Source organism: Sturnira hondurensis, unplaced genomic scaffold (assembly GCF_014824575.4).
Source record: "Sturnira hondurensis isolate 20B ecotype Veracruz unplaced genomic scaffold, ASM1482457v3 Scaffold0001221, whole genome shotgun sequence".
Taxonomy (NCBI): Eukaryota; Metazoa; Chordata; class Mammalia; order Chiroptera; family Phyllostomidae; genus Sturnira; species Sturnira hondurensis.
This window is the reverse complement of record NW_028073852.1, coordinates 4,602,403-4,617,133: the sequence shown is the minus strand read 5'-3', so window position 1 is coordinate 4,617,133 and position 14,731 is coordinate 4,602,403. Positions and strand designations below refer to the sequence as shown.

Here is a 14,731-nt window from a genome sequence, read left to right as displayed (position 1 = left end):
CGGGGGCGGGCCAGGGCGGAGTCAGGCTCCGGGCGCCCGCCCCGGTGCGATGGTTTGTGCTGGGCACCGAGGGCCTCTGGTCCAGAATAGCCACGCACGGATACCCCTCAGGGCCCCTGATTGCCTGACCCCAAGCAGCTGCTCGGGTTTGTGGCAGCATTTTGACCCCATAGCCTGAGTGTTTTTCTTAGTAGCCCTGGCTGAGGAGTGAGCCACAGAGGGGCGCGATCCCCAGTCCGGAGACCCGGGGGCTCAGAGGGACATCTGTAGAGAAAACACACCCAGACATCACCATTCCCCACGGGATCCCTCTGCAAGTCCCTCGGTCAAGGGTGCCCAGGCCTGAGCCCAGGACCAAGGCCAGCACCAGGGCAACCGGCACCCCCACATCTTGGGTCCTAGCCCCCTCCCATCACCCCAGGCCCCCATCTACCGCCGAGGGGCACAAGCCACTGGGGCTCTGCCAACTCCCTCCTTTTTTCTGTTTCGTTTTACTTTCTCCCTAGTCTTACACTGAAGTCCCTTTTAGCACGGGGTCCGGCACTGGTGAGGACAGCAGCATTTTAGGTGGAGCGACCTTTGGACGGGGCCCCAGGAGGAGGAAGGGGTGGGGTGGGGAGACAGCTGTCAGGGACAGGAGTGACTTCGATTCCTTCTGCCTTCCTTGGTGGTTTCCTTCATGAATTCTTAGGAGTTTGTCCTTCCAGTTCTTTATAGAAGGGCAAGATGTTTTTACCAGGCCGGTGTTCTTAAGGGGCTTACAGTCTAACAGACCAGTTCTCACCACACACGCACGCACGCACACACGCACACACACGCACACAGGTCTGGCTCCCTGAAGTCACCACTGACTTTCACACACTGAGTAGGTCATGTGATTCCCTCCCCCTTCAATGAAGGAGGGAGGCCCAGAGAGGTGAGCTCATTGGCCAACACGTTCCCAAAGGACAGGACCAGGACTCAAACCCGGGGCATCTCTCCCAGGCCCAGTGATCTTTTGTTTCTATCGGAGATTTTTAAGGCAGAGAAGGGATGGTGCCCTCCCCTCTCCCTACCCGACCTTTGAGCCTTTTGGATACACTAGCATTTTCAGGGAAGGAATCTGTACGATTTTAAAAGTCGTATTAAATATTACTATTATGTCATGTAAGGATGGACTCCCACTGCTTTTATCATGTAAAGTGGGGAGACTTGTGGTACCAAGAAGCTGCCCTCCAGGCCTTGGCGACCTCCTGGACGTCTAAGGAGGCAAATGCTGAGCTTGGAGGACCCGGGAGTCCCCGTGGGGCGGGACTAGCTAGCAGCCTCTCAGCAGAGACGAGGGGGAGGGCGGGGAACAAGGCGTGCTGGGTCCTGGAGGGGTGGGGCAGGAGTAGGTGGGGGGTCGTTAGGGAAGGGGGGGAGGCTGGGGCCAGCTGCTGGAGGAGACGGGCTGAGAAGCTGGGGCCAGCCCTGCAGGCTCAGGAGCAGAGGAAAGGCTTGTGTGGTGTGGCGTTTAGAAAGCTTCGTGTGGTCCCACGCGGCAGCCACTGGAGGGCAGGAGGCCGGGGACCGGGTGCCCTGAGACACCGGGGTGCCGAGGGTGTGGCGGGCAGGGGGACGGAGGGAAGGTGGGGGTAACACAGTAAGGGAGGCTCAAATAGACAGTCCATCGAAGCCAATGTACGCCTGGCCAATAAGCACATGGGAAGATGCTCAACATCATTAGCCTTCAGAGAAATGCAAATGAAAACCCTGGAGAACGAGCCCTTTAGCCCTCCGAGAAGGGCTCGAACTCGATAGGCAGGTGACACCGATTGTACACAACGGGATGCGGAGCAACTATCCTGTCCTTTGTTGCTGACGAGCCAGTACAATGGCACAACCCCTTCGCAAGACAGTCTTTGTGAGGTTACCTGTACACTCGCCTTGTCGCCCAGCGATCCAGCTCGCAGGCATCCACGCAGCAGGGACGAGGCCGGGTCGGGGAAGGACGTGCCCCTGAATGACCACAGCCACATCGTCCATTGTCGCCCAGACTGGAAACCACCTACACGTCCAGCCACAGGGCAGTGCACGCACAACTGAGTGTGCATTCACACAACATGTGTCACGAACAGAACGGCTGGCAGCGGTGCAGACGGACCACCGTCCCCCAGGCCACATGGGTGCTGAGGGAGAGAGGCCAGGCGCCCACAGTTCTTATTGCGTGACTCCATTTGCAGGAAGTTTGAGACCAGGCAGAACTAACTAACATGCAGTGATAGGAGTCAGGCCAGCAGTTGCCTGGGGAGGGCTCGGGGGTAGACATTAGTTGCAAAGGCTCACGATGGGGAGACTTTCTGGGAGAACAGAAATGTTCTGCGTCTTGATTGTGGTGGTGGACACGTTCGTCCAAAGTCACTGAGCTGTACATTCCAAATGGGTGTGTTTTATTGTAGTTCGCCGTACCTCAGTAGAGCTGATCAGAGCAAAACCAAAACAGCCAGGCAGATTTTCTTTTAAAGTGGAACCCGCTGTGTTGAAGCTGAACCTGTGCACGCATGGGTGTTTGTGCCGCAGGAATGCAAAGAGATGTACAAAAACGTTCATAGCAGCAGTACTCAGAACAGGGACAAACGGGCACAGCTCAAGTGTCCCTCCCCCACAATAGAATAGATAATAAAATGTGGCATGTGCCTGCCGTGGAGGTCTGGACAGCCCAGACCTCAGGCCGACTAAAATCACAAAGAGCACAGACTGACTGCATTCAGGTGAAGCCCAACAACAGGCTTAGGATGGCCGTCGGATTCCGGGTAGTTACCGGGAGGGGCGCCTGGGGCTTTCTGGCGGCTGGCAAATGTTTTGTTTCTTGATCTGGGTGCTAGTTACTCTGGAATCTGTTCAGTTTGTAACAATTTACCCTGCTATACTGTGATGGCATGCATTTTCTGTGTGTTACATTTTAATCAAAACAGTTGCTTTATTTTTTAGATTAGTCATGTTTTTTTCTTAGAGGTATAAATCAGCGGGTGGACGTGGCCCATCAACCCAGTGCAGTGAAGCGCAGGAAAGCAGAGTGGGGCCGGCACCCGGGGCCCCTGGGCCGTGGGGGGTGGCAGTTGAGTGTGGGTTTACTGAACTCTTCCCCCTGCCTCTCCCTCAGCACATCCTGACCTCCTTCCAGTCCCTGGTCCTCCCCTCCCCCGCTCCCGGGATCCTGCTCACAAAGGTGAGGATGCACTTTGAGGATGAAGCCCGGGATGGAAGGCTCCAGGGGGCATCCAGGCCTTCTGCCTGGCTTCTCGGAACAGGTCCTGGGGGCCAGGCTCGGGCAGGCTCCCCCGGCTCTGCCTGCTTCTAAGGCAGAGACGGCCAGGGCTGAGAGCTGTCTCCTCCTCCCAGCCACCCTCCCCTTGACCTGCCTCTGCCCCCCCCAACCCCTCACCTGTCTGCATTGGTGAAGAGCACAGCTTTGAAATCTAGCTTGTTCACTAGCTGTGTGACCTTGGGTGAGTTACCCAACCTCTCTGAGCCTTCGTGTCCTCATATATACTAAGAAACAAATTTAAAGGAGTGGGGTAAATATCAATGGGGGTTTTAATATTTTTCTCCCTGGACCCCAATAGGTTGTTGTGCATACCCCCACTTTGGAGATCGTGGCCCCACAGCCTAAGGCCTCAGTTGCTTGGCTTGGCTTCTGAGGGCCTCCAACTGCACGGTGCACCTCAGACTACGGTGCTGCTCAGAGTGACAGCTTACTGACTCTGACCCTGGTCAGGTGTTGCCCTTTCTCACCTCTCTGTCTTTATCCCCAGGGTAATTGTTTCCACTCCCCCGCCCCACTATCCACCCCTGGCTGGTGTAGCTCAGTGGATTGAGTGTGGGCCTGTGAACAAAAGGGTCACCAGTTCGATTCCCGGTCAGGGCACATGCCTAGGTTATGGGCCAGGTCCCCAGTGGGGGCCACATGAGAGGCAACCATACATTGATGTTTCTCTCCCTCTCTTTCTCCTTCCTTTCCCCTCTCTCTAAAAATAAATAAATAAAATCTTCAAAAAGAGTTGGGAATTAGATTCCAGAGTAGGGCACATATCTGGGTTGTGGGTTTGATACCCGATCAGAGCACATGTGGGAGGCAACCAATCGATGTTTCTCTCTCAGATCTCTTGCCCTTCCTCTCTTTCTAAAATCAAAGTCCAAACCCGAGACAGGTGAGCCCTCCTCCCAGGCCCCAGCAGACCGTGGACCACGGACCTACTCGAGCAAGAATGGAGCGGGGGTGGGGTGTTATGCTAGGTCTGGCCTCCTGGGACCTCCAGAGTCCCCACCCTGGGGCAGCGATGACTCCTCCCTTCTGTGATTCAGATCTTTATTTGCTGGGGTTCACCAGGGTTAATTACTATTGTGGTCAGGGTGGGGTGGGAGGGAACCCTGCCCTGGCCCCAGGGCCTGGAGGGGGACCCTGAGAGTCGTAGGTGGGTTTGGAGACCTGGGAGGGGGGCGGTGCACACAGGATAGATTACAAAGGAACCTCCTTCAGCACTGTGACCACTTCTGTGCTCCAAGCCCAGGTTGGGTTAAGCCCTTTAACCCTTTCTTGTCTTCCACCCATTCACTCCACCCCCGAAATCATCAAAGCCTGGTGAGGTCTGCCTCCATGAGGCCAGTGGCATTGTTCACAGGGGTGGGGCCGAGTGAGCTCTGGGAGAAGAAGCCTGGCCTCTGGCTCAGATCTTGGTCATCTGAAAGTGGGGCTGGCACCCCAAGCTCCCCGGGCTCCAGCAGGGCAGGTCCCCATTGTCGGAGCATCTCGGCATCAGCCTTGCCTCCAAGGACCTGACCGGTGGCCTGCTCCAGCTTCCTGCTGCCTCCATCCTGCCCTCCCAGGCTGCCAGCCCTTCTGCAAGGACAAAGCCAGGTTGGTGATACCTAGAGGCGGGGGAGTGGGGGGGTGAAGGAAAGCAGGGCTGGGCCAGCCCTGGGCTGCTGGCCACACGGCTGAGGCTCCGAGGGCTGTCAGTCCATGCCCCCCCCCATAAGAAAGGAAACTGAGGTCCGGGCTACCTTCCCAAAGCACACAGCAAGTCAGGTCTTTGGAAACCCAGGGCTGGAGCTGTGAGTAACCCAACTCCCAGCTGGGTCACCCGGTCCCTCCTTCTGAGTCAGGGAAGCACCACAGCCCAGTGTGTGGGTGACCCTGGGATGTAGAATAGCCTTCAGGGTGGGCGTTGGGCCTGGTGGGGCCAGTGCCAGGGCTGAAGGGGAGCGAGAGCCGAAATGTGTGCACAGTATGGAGGCCGAGAACAGGGTCTAGAGCCAGGCTCTGGGATCAGACACACCCAGGTTCCAGTTCTTGCTGTGTGCCCTTGGGCAGGTCACTTGGCCTCTCCGAGCCTCAGTTTTCTGAGAGGGTGATTCGGAGTGGATGAAGGTGATACTAATTACTTTACCAAGTCTCTGGAGACAGAACGCAGATAACTTCTGTAATGCAGAAAGAATCGGTGGGCCACAAGGGGCCAGTGCTCGAGGTAGATGCACTTATGACTGATGTCATTTCCTGTGCAATTGTGATTATTACTGTTATGTTGAATATTGATCTGATTTACATCTAAGATGCATTGGTATCAAAAATGATAGTAAAAGTGGTTTCCATTTCCAGCAAGAAAAGGGCCTACACACATGCTCACTCCTGCATTTCCATCCCCTCCTTGCCCCTGTTTTCGGAGGGGGGGGCTGGGGTTCAGGGCCATGGTCACTCCTCCCACTTCTGCTCTGGAGTCTGACCAGGCTGTGCAGAAGGTGTGGTGAACATGCACAGGGGCCTCTGGGGACGGCCCAGCACGCCAGCTCTCTCTGCCGTTGGCCCAAGGATGCCCAGGACTGGCCAATGCCCCCGGAGCCCTCCCTGTCTCCAGATTCCTGTCCACCAGGTCCTCGGGCAGGTCCTCCAACTACCACTGGGTGTCGAGGCCTGAGCTGAGTGCCTTACATAAAGTTCACCCTCACAACTGGCCTACAGTGTGGGGTACGCTTCTCTGCACTTACAGACGGAAATCCCAAGACTGGGAAAGGCAAATGAGCCTTGTCAGCACAGCAGAGCCGGGCATCCAGCGGGGACACGCCTCCAGCTCAGGGTCCCCTGGGGGGCCCAGAATATCAGGTTTACTTCAGCCCCCTCTCTTGCCTTCTGGGCCATTGGTCCTCCTCCCCCTCTGCCCAACCCTTCCCCCGGGGAAAGCTGTTTATTAATAAAGTTCAGCTCGTGGCATAATGGGGATCCTGGCCAGTGAGTCTGTGACTCCCCCTCCAGAAGAGATGCCCAGCTCCTTGGGCATCCGGGCTTCCCCAGGGGACCTGCAGCTGGATGGTGGCCCACGTCTATCTAGCTGACCATTCCTTAGCCACCGGCTGGGTTCTCAGCGCCCTCTGCTGGTCAGGATGCCTTCTGTGCCAGCTTGGGGAGCTAATGTGTTTGGTGGGGCAGGGGCTCACTCTCGCCTGGGGCTCAGTCTCAAAAGGCTGCTCCCCAAGACTGCCTGGGACTGCTGAGGGCTCACCTACTGGGTGTCTGGGACCCCAGATGCAATGGGTCTGTTTCAGGCCACCAATGAACATGACCATTATTAACCGATGTGTACTCATTGGGCAGCATGTTAAGTGCTTTGCCCACATTTTCATTTTGCCCTCCTAATGACCTATAGGATTAGCACTGTTATTAGAATAAATTACAATACCCATTTTACAGCTGAGAAAAGAGGCTCAGAACAGCGGGGGAACCTGTCCGAGGCCGCACAGCTAGAAAGGGTCAGAGAGGGTTGGCTATCCAGGCCTGGCTGTTTCCTGAGTCCTGCCACCTCTGGGGCAGCGCAGGCTTATCTCAGAGCAGGTGGCATGGGCGTGCACTGGGACAGCAGGAGTGTCACCTTGTCCAGCACTGGTCTAACGTGGGGACAGAAGGCAGCTGGGACGACGGAAGACGTCAGGACACTGGCACTACTATGCTGTGGTACTTGGCTGCTCTGTGACATTCAGCCAGTCCCTTTCCCTCTGGCCTCAGCTCACCTCCTCTGTAAAGTGACAAGCCCGTGCCACTTACCAGAGAAGGCCCTTCCTGCGCCTGACTTGTCTTGCCACCCCCATCTCATCGAATCCATAATCCCACTTATAACACAACTCCACAGCAGTCTCAGGGCCCCGTGAGCTCCCTGAAGTTGTGCATGACATTGCGTATGAGTGTGTGTGTGCCCAGTGAGCATGCTGTCCAGGGAAAGTGTCCATATTCTTACCAGATTCTAATCCCGAAAGGCTAAGAATCGCTGATTATTCCAACCTTTTAGAAAGAATTTCCCTAACCTTGATCTAAGTTTTTAGGGGAATGAGTGAAGACAGCTGAGTCTCTAACGTGCAGACTTTTTCCCTTCCCTGCGTCCACTCAGGCTTTCTGGAGCCGCACCAGCTCCTGCACCCCTGGCTTCCACCCTCAGGCCACACTGACCTTCCAGGCGCCCACCCTCACTGCTTCCGGTTACTGCTGCCTCCACGCTGAAGGTCTGATCCATCTCTCGTCATTGAGTCCTCAATGTCCTTCCCTAGACCTGCAACGCCAGAACTGGCGGAGTCCTTCATGAGGTAGGTGCAGTGACACGGATGGCCACTAGAGGGCCGCTGGCAGATGAACCCCTTGGAACAAGGGAGGCAGAATCTCACATCTCATTGGCCCCTCTGGCAGCTGGATGAGGAAAAGAGATCTGAGTTCTGGGTCTGGCCCCTCCCCTTGGTAGGGCTCAGTTTTTTCATCTGTAAACTGGAGGGAGGTAGCCTAGAACCCTTAGATCCTTAGGTTGCTAGGCAACCTTTCAGCCTTAATGTCCTAGGGACCTTTCTGATTGATGCTGGAGGGAAGAGGTGGTCTCGAATTCCCCTTGGCAGGGCATCCTTACAGAATAGAACTGAACCATTCCTCTCCAAAGCTTGACTGAGAAAACAGAGCCCATTGTCCTGCAGCGTAAAGGGATGCCTTACCCCCTGGGAGAAAGGGGAGTTCTAAATAGGGCTGCCCCAGGAGCTGCCTGGGGTGGCTAGGGAAACAGGGACCCCACTGGAGGCCTCCCAGGGGTAGGGGGGCTTGAGAGCAGGGTTCGTGGGGCTCAGGTGACAGGTGGCAGCCTGCTGGGACATGGCTTCCGTCCGCGTCCGGTGAAGCCTGGCAGACCACGCTGGGAAGGCAAAAAGCATGGTCCTGCTCTCACGGCTGCAGCCTCCTCACGCAGCTGCTGCGGGCCACCCTGTTCCAGTTCTCCCAGACCTTGCCCGCATCAGCTCTGAATTCTGGGCCCCACGAGAGCAGGGGCAGGTTCAGACATGAGGGAGGGCCCTGCAGAAATGCACCCAAGCATTCGTCCACAGACTCCCTCCAGGGATAGGACCAAGTCCTCAGAGACACAGAAAAACCCTCCCCCACCCAAATGATTAAAGAACAGGACACAGGCATGACAGGGATGCAGAACGTACTCTACAAAAGTTGTAATGAGCCCGCAGGAGGGGGGCCTGGGACAGTGCTGGGGTCACCAAGCTCACCCCAGCCCAGCACTCAGAGAGCAGGGAGGGGCTGAAGCAGCACACAGCCAGGAGCAGGGGAGAGAGGGCAGCACCTGGGGCTCCAAGGAGGTCGACGGCACTTGGGGGCAGCCCCAGGTTCAGGCTCAGAGCAGGCAGGACTGGGGCGGGCTCAGGGCGGCAGTGGCAAGCAGCCAAGCCCTCCATCTGGGACCAGGGGCCGCGGCCCACCTCCATCACACACGGGCTCTGGGTGTGTGTGGACAGGGCCCAGAGACCCAAAGGGAGGCCTGTGGCATCTTTGGGGGTTCTCTCCCCCTGTCCTGGCCGAGGGGGCCCAAGAAGGAGCGGGGGGACTGTGGCAGTGCTCCCAGCAGAAGCTGCCTCCCAAGTTGAAGGTCAGAGATGGGGTCCACTAGTGGGGGTGTGCATGTACACACACACGTGCCTGGGCTTCTGAGTGACTCTCCCACATCTGTGGCCTCAGTCTGACTGGAGAGCTCTGAGGACACACGTCTGAGGACCCCCTGGGGCTGGTCTCTCTCCGGGACTCACACCGTCACACAGCAGAGGCACGTACTGCTCTTCCTTACGCACCATTCATGCGGGACATGCAGCCGCTTCCGGGCCTTGAGGGAAATCCGCCCTCCAACCCCCAACACAGACACACAGAGCCCTGGGACTAGGGACCATCAGCAGCTCAGATAACCCCCGTCCTATGGGTCCGGTGTCCACAGGACAGGATCGCCCTGGGTGGGCTGGACACCCTGCCCCGCCCAGTCCTCACTGGTCTCAGGCCTGGGGGCCACAAAACTGCAGCCAATGGGTTACTCCAGCACCTTTGCATCTATCGCCATGACTCTCTGAGGTCCCTGGGGGGCCAGGCTACTCAGCCAAGGAGAGGGAGGGTTGGGGAGAACAGGGGAAGGAGGGCAGAGCCAGGCTGGACCCCACCCCAGGGTGAGCTGGGAAGGCTGCCAGCCACCCCTCAACATGCAATCCAGCCTGGCAGTCCAACGCCCCAGCATGGCCAGTGCGAGGAGGAGAAGGGGGCTGGCTGTGCTAGGGGCAGGGCTGGGGACTCCGGACATTTGGCTGAAGAGTCTAGCCAGGACCTCTTCTCTGGGGTGTACGGGGGAGGGGAGGCAGCCCACATTCTTCCCTTCATAAGAATGTAGGCAGTGAGCAAGTGTCCAACCTGAGCAGGACGAGACCCTCAGAGCAGGGGTGGGGCAGACAGTGGCCCCTGGGATGGGCCGTGCCCACCCCTAACACACATACTCCCACCCAGGTCTCAGGGGCCTGTCATATGGCCCCAGGGCCCTGGGGACCCCCACCTTTCCTCTGGCCTCCTGCAAATCCCCATGTCCTTTAGGGCCACTCAGATGGGCGTGGCTCAAGGGCTCCAGGACCCGTCTGGGAGCCTCCAGGCCGAACCCTGTGCTTCAGAGCTCAAAGGAGACGACCCACATGGTCCTTGCCCCTGGGCAGGGGCCCTGGGGGCTGCAGGGCTGGCAACTGTGAGGACTCCATGGCCCCACCGTGGGTTGTGGCAACTTGCAATTCATTTTGGTCTTGGGGGGAGGAGCCCCCTGTTATCTGTGGAGACAGAGACAGAAACAGACCTCAGACACGAGCCTCTGAGACGTTTTAAACCAAGACTAGCCATTTTCCCGCCATCTCTGGGCAGGCTGATGGTCAGAAGTAGGAACCCTTGCCTAGGAGTGCCCACACCACACCCGAACTCTAAACCAGACTGCCTCCGACGGCCACCCCTGCCCAGGCATGCAGGGCAAAGGCCACAGATACCAAAAGGTATGGGACGCCATCAGGGAGGGGTCGAGGCAGGGGTGGGCCACAGCGTGGCCAGCGTGGCGGCTGCCTTGAGCTCCTGTGATGGTTTTGGGAACGTGACAATCCTACCCTTTGCAGGAGTCACCTAGTCCCTAGGCTTCAAAGTCACGCAGACCAGGGATCAAGCCCAGCTCTGCCCCCAGCAGCAGCAGGCCCTTGGGGGCAGCACTCTGACCCTCTGAGCCTCCACTTGCTTGCCTGGAAAGTGGGATGATACAGCCCCTATGCTGGGGAATTGGAAGGGTTAAATGGGAGAACACACACAAGGGCGTCTCCAGCACCCAGGCCATGGGGAGGGGGAGGGCTCAGAACATCTCCGCTGTGATGACATGACCACTGTGTCTCATCCAGACTGAGACACCCCTCCTCCCACATTGCGATACATCCAAAATCGAGGTACACTTTCCAGTCACTGTGACAAGAAGGCCTTGTATCACCATCAAATCAGCAGGTTCTTTTTCTGAACTGGCGGTAACAAAAACAAGTGGCGCCTCTTGTACCTGATGGCGACTTAGCTTTATGAACTATGGTATCATCCCCCACTTCCTGGAAAGGCAGATCCCCCCAACCCTGCGCCCCCCTTAAGGCTGAGGCACTCACAGCTCTGTGTCCTCCAGGGCAGGTGGGCGCTCCAGCGCCTGCCTCCGCCTCCGCACAGCCCCCATCATCTTCTTTCGGGGCCCCAGCGGGACACTGATGCTCCGGAGGTCGAGGTCCGAACACAGCATCAACGCTTCAAGGTCGATCTTCTCGTGCCGCAGGAGGGAGGCGAAGTCCTCCATGTGCAGAGAGGCCAGGAAGGTCTCCAGCGGGCTCGTCTCGGGCTCCAGGTCCTCGTCGAGGCCCAAGTCCACCTCGTCCCAGGGCAGCTCCTCCCCGCAGCTGCGGTCCTGCAGGCTGTTGGCACTGCCCAGGCTGTCATCGTCCAGGCTGGGGGAGCTATGCAGCCGCGCCCGCGGCGTGCCCACGCCGTCCAGCGCCGCGTCCTCGCGGCCCAGCCCGTGCAGCCCACTGCCCAGGTAGTTCCTGCGGAACACCATGGTGCCCAGGCCGGGCCGGGTAAACAGGGAGTCGTGGCCCGAGTCAGTGCTGACCTCCGAGTGCGCGGGCTCGGCCGCCAGTGTGGCACGAGAGACGCTGTCCTCGTCGGAGAGGAACATGTCCCGGAGTGGGGAGCGAGCCCACTCCTTGGGATTGGCGTAGGGGCCCTGGCGCACGAACATCACGTCGCTGCCCAGCTGCAGGCCGGAGAGAGAGCGCACGCTCTTGCGGCCGTCCTCCGATATCTTGAAGGTGCCCTCGCCACCCTGCTTGCGCCGCTCCAGCTTCCGCTGGATCTTGGTCTTGCCCTTGTTGGTGCCGTGCAGCGTGGCCTGAGAGTAGGGCAGGTGGCTGCCCAGCGCCAGGTGCTGCAGCCGGCCACTCAGGGTGCTGGACGTGAGGCTGGAGAAGCTGAGCGTGTCGGAGCGCTCCGCCAGCTCGCGCCGGTAGCGCCGCTCCATGCGCTCATGGTGCTTGCGCTGCATCTTGGCGCACTCCCGGATGCGCCGCTCCGCCTCCCGGAAGGCCTTGTCCTTCAGCTTGCCCACGAGTTTGGGGTTGAGGCCGCTCTGCTTGGCCGCGATGGAGTCCAGGTAGCGCACGCACTCCATGTGGCCCTTCATGGCGGCCATGTCCAGAGGGGTGTGGTAGTCGTTGTCCAGGCACCAGATGTTGGCCCCGAAGGACACCAGAAAGGAGAGGCAGTGCAGGTGACCATTGGAAGCTGCCAGGTGCAGGGGCGTGTTGCCCCAGATGTCACACTTGTCCGGGTCACCCCTGCAGTGCGAACACGTGGAGAGGGGGGAGGAGGCATCTCAGCTCAGACAGCAGTCATCAGGCCTGGGAGCTCCTTGCCTGGGTCAGCCTCCCCAGGCCCAGCAGAGGGAATCTCAGGCCTGAGAGCTGTCCTCTGACTCGGGGAGACACGCAGCTCTGAGCCACCAGACTGACGTGGAGTGAGCCCAGGGGCAAAATGGCCCCAGGTACTGCAAGGGGTGGGGCAACAGAGAAGGCAGGGCCTTCCCCAAGAGAACTGAGGGCTGGGAATCTCAGGGGATAAATATTTGATGCCCAGAGAGAAAGAAGTGAATTATTCATGGGGCCTAGTGGGGAGCTGGCCCAGAGAGGTGGTGGGCCAGGGTGAGTCTGGGTCTCTAGGCAGACTGGGTGGTGAGCGTGGCTGTGTGTGCAGAAGTGACCGTGAAAGAGGCTGAGAGGGTGGTGTGGGCTGGGGCTGGGCCTGGGCCCGAGTGACTGCGTGAGGGTGTGTGCCTGCGTGGTGGCGGGTACGGCCATGTCTGCAGGGAGCGGGGCCAGGCCTGGCAAGCCCGAGTGTGAGAGCAGGTGTCGGGTCTTGGCCTGGGCCAGGAGGGGAGCGTGGGGGCAGCCAGGACTAGAGGGGAGGAGGAGGGAAGCCTGCAACCTGCGCCCAGCCTCCTTCTGGGCCCCTGCTGCCCCATCTTTGGGAGCCCCTTGAGGCAGGCTGGCTTGGACCTGGCCAGGGGCCCCACACAGCCCCCTCCAAAACCCTTGACATCAGGCTGTGTTCCCCTTGGACACCCACTGGCTCCTCCAAGCTCTCCCTCATTCAGGGGCCTAGCTCAGGGCCTCAGCCTCCTGCAAATGAGGCCACAAAGCCACCCAGCAGAGCTGGAGGAAGAATTACCCCTTTGTCACTTCTGCTCCTGAACAACCCCCTCCTCACTTCCCCTGCTAGTCACCAAGTCCTGCAGGACAGCACGGGAGGGGCTGTTCAGCATCTGGTGTCTACACCTAAACACCAGCCCTTGCCCTCCACGGGAGCTGGGGCGGGGGGGCTTGAATCTCTCCAAGGGCAGGAGGGCAGGGTCATTATGTGCCCCCTGGCTTGGGAGGGACCAGTCTAGCCACTTGGAACATGGCTTAGCTGCCTGGTCTTAGGGGCTGCCCCCAGCCTGCCGGGCTCCAGGAATAGCCACCAGGGAAGGGCACGGAGTTTCCCCACCCACCACACATTCAGGCCACAGGCCAGCACCCAGCACCAGGGCCAGGGGGTGCCCGGCCCTCCACCCTGACCCCCCTGAGCCTGAGATGTGCATATTGGCCCTCCCAGGGCATCTTGTCCACTCTCGTCTCTGCCCAGACTGCCCTGGTGTCCAGTTCAACCTGACTTCTCTTTCTAAATCTGCTGGGGGCAGGGAAGTCATCCACAGTGGTGTCATTCCACCCCAGGAGCCCGCTCCAGCATCCCTGGACCCTGCATTCCTCAACTGCCACCTCCAAACCCCTGACATCTGTACTCTGGGCCTAGCCCTATCCCTAGACAACTCCAAAAGGAGGGTGAGGCAGCCTTTGGTGGGGGAGGGGCATGAAGGGAGTCGGGGAGTGCCTGAACGCAGTGACATTTGGTACTGTGGACAGTGCCCATAAATCCCAGCAATAAGCAGGCAGGCAGAGTGTGAGCCTCAGCCAGGGGGGCGGGGGTGCCGCTGGGAGAGCCCTTTGGCTGCCTGGCTGGGGGCATGCAGTGAGGAGCCCCTCCTTCCCCATCCCCACCCTGACCCCACCGAGGCTCTGCACCTTCTCTCCTGTTCTTCAGTGGCACCTTGAACACTTGCCTCTCACACTCACTTCAAGGTGCTACCCTCCCAGGAGACCTCTCCCCCACCTCCACCTTCCCCTCACTCTGCAGACACTCCCACAGTCATGAACCCCCAAATCCTAGTCCCCCTCCTATGGCCCATTTCCAGGTCTCAAGCATCACACGCCCCTCCTTCCCACAACTGCCAGGCTCCAAGGTCCCACCTTTGGGTCTGTGGCTGGAGAAGGGAGTGGCTCAGAGGAGAGGGTGCTCCGGAATCTGGGGAATGGTCTCAGGGGGCTGGGGGGCGCTGAGAACTCTCTTTCCCATCCCCTTGGAACTCACCCCCGGCTCACGATGAGGCGCAGGGACTCCAAGTTGCCGTGGTAGGCAGCCCAGAGGGTGGGGGTCATGCCATCCTCGTCGGGGGCGTTCAGCTCCTTCCGGGTGGCCTCCTTCAGGAGCTCCAGGTAGCCGTCCCTGGCTGCCCGGTGGTACTGGTCGTTCATGGCTCTGGACTTGGATGGGGCGGGCCGGGGTCACGGGAAAAGGCCCCCCGCGGGGGAGGGTGTCGGCGTTAGGACTGAGGCATGGGGTTGGGGGACGGGGACAGGCAGAGGCAGGGGCAGGGGCCGGGGCCGGGGCTGCCAGCCCCCGCTGCCGCAGACGGAGGGTGCAGAACGCCAGAGCCGCCACTAGCTCCTCCGACATCTGAGCCGCTCACCGGCGGGAGGGAGGAGGATCTCCTTCGGCCCGGGA

The 14,731-nt window shown here is 59.3% G+C and overlaps 1 protein-coding gene across 2 annotated transcripts; it reads right to left on the bottom strand.

The window, feature by feature from the left end:
• Positions 1-8,497: 8,497 nt before the first annotated feature.
• On the bottom strand, positions 8,498-14,731 carry USH1G (USH1 protein network component sans). Of its 2 annotated transcripts, XM_037066011.1 has the most exons (3): positions 14,318-14,731; positions 10,972-12,189; positions 8,498-10,116 (listed from the first exon to the last, which is right to left on the bottom strand). In XM_037066011.1, the coding sequence occupies exons 1-3, from the start codon at positions 14,479-14,481 to the stop codon at positions 10,113-10,115; spliced, it is 1,386 nt and encodes a 461-aa protein (XP_036921906.1). In that variant the 5' UTR covers positions 14,482-14,731; the 3' UTR covers positions 8,498-10,112. The 2 variants fall into 2 exon arrangements, with proteins under 2 accessions (XP_036921906.1, XP_036921911.1); XM_037066016.1 differs by lacking the exon at positions 8,498-10,116 and having other exon boundaries at positions 10,968-12,189.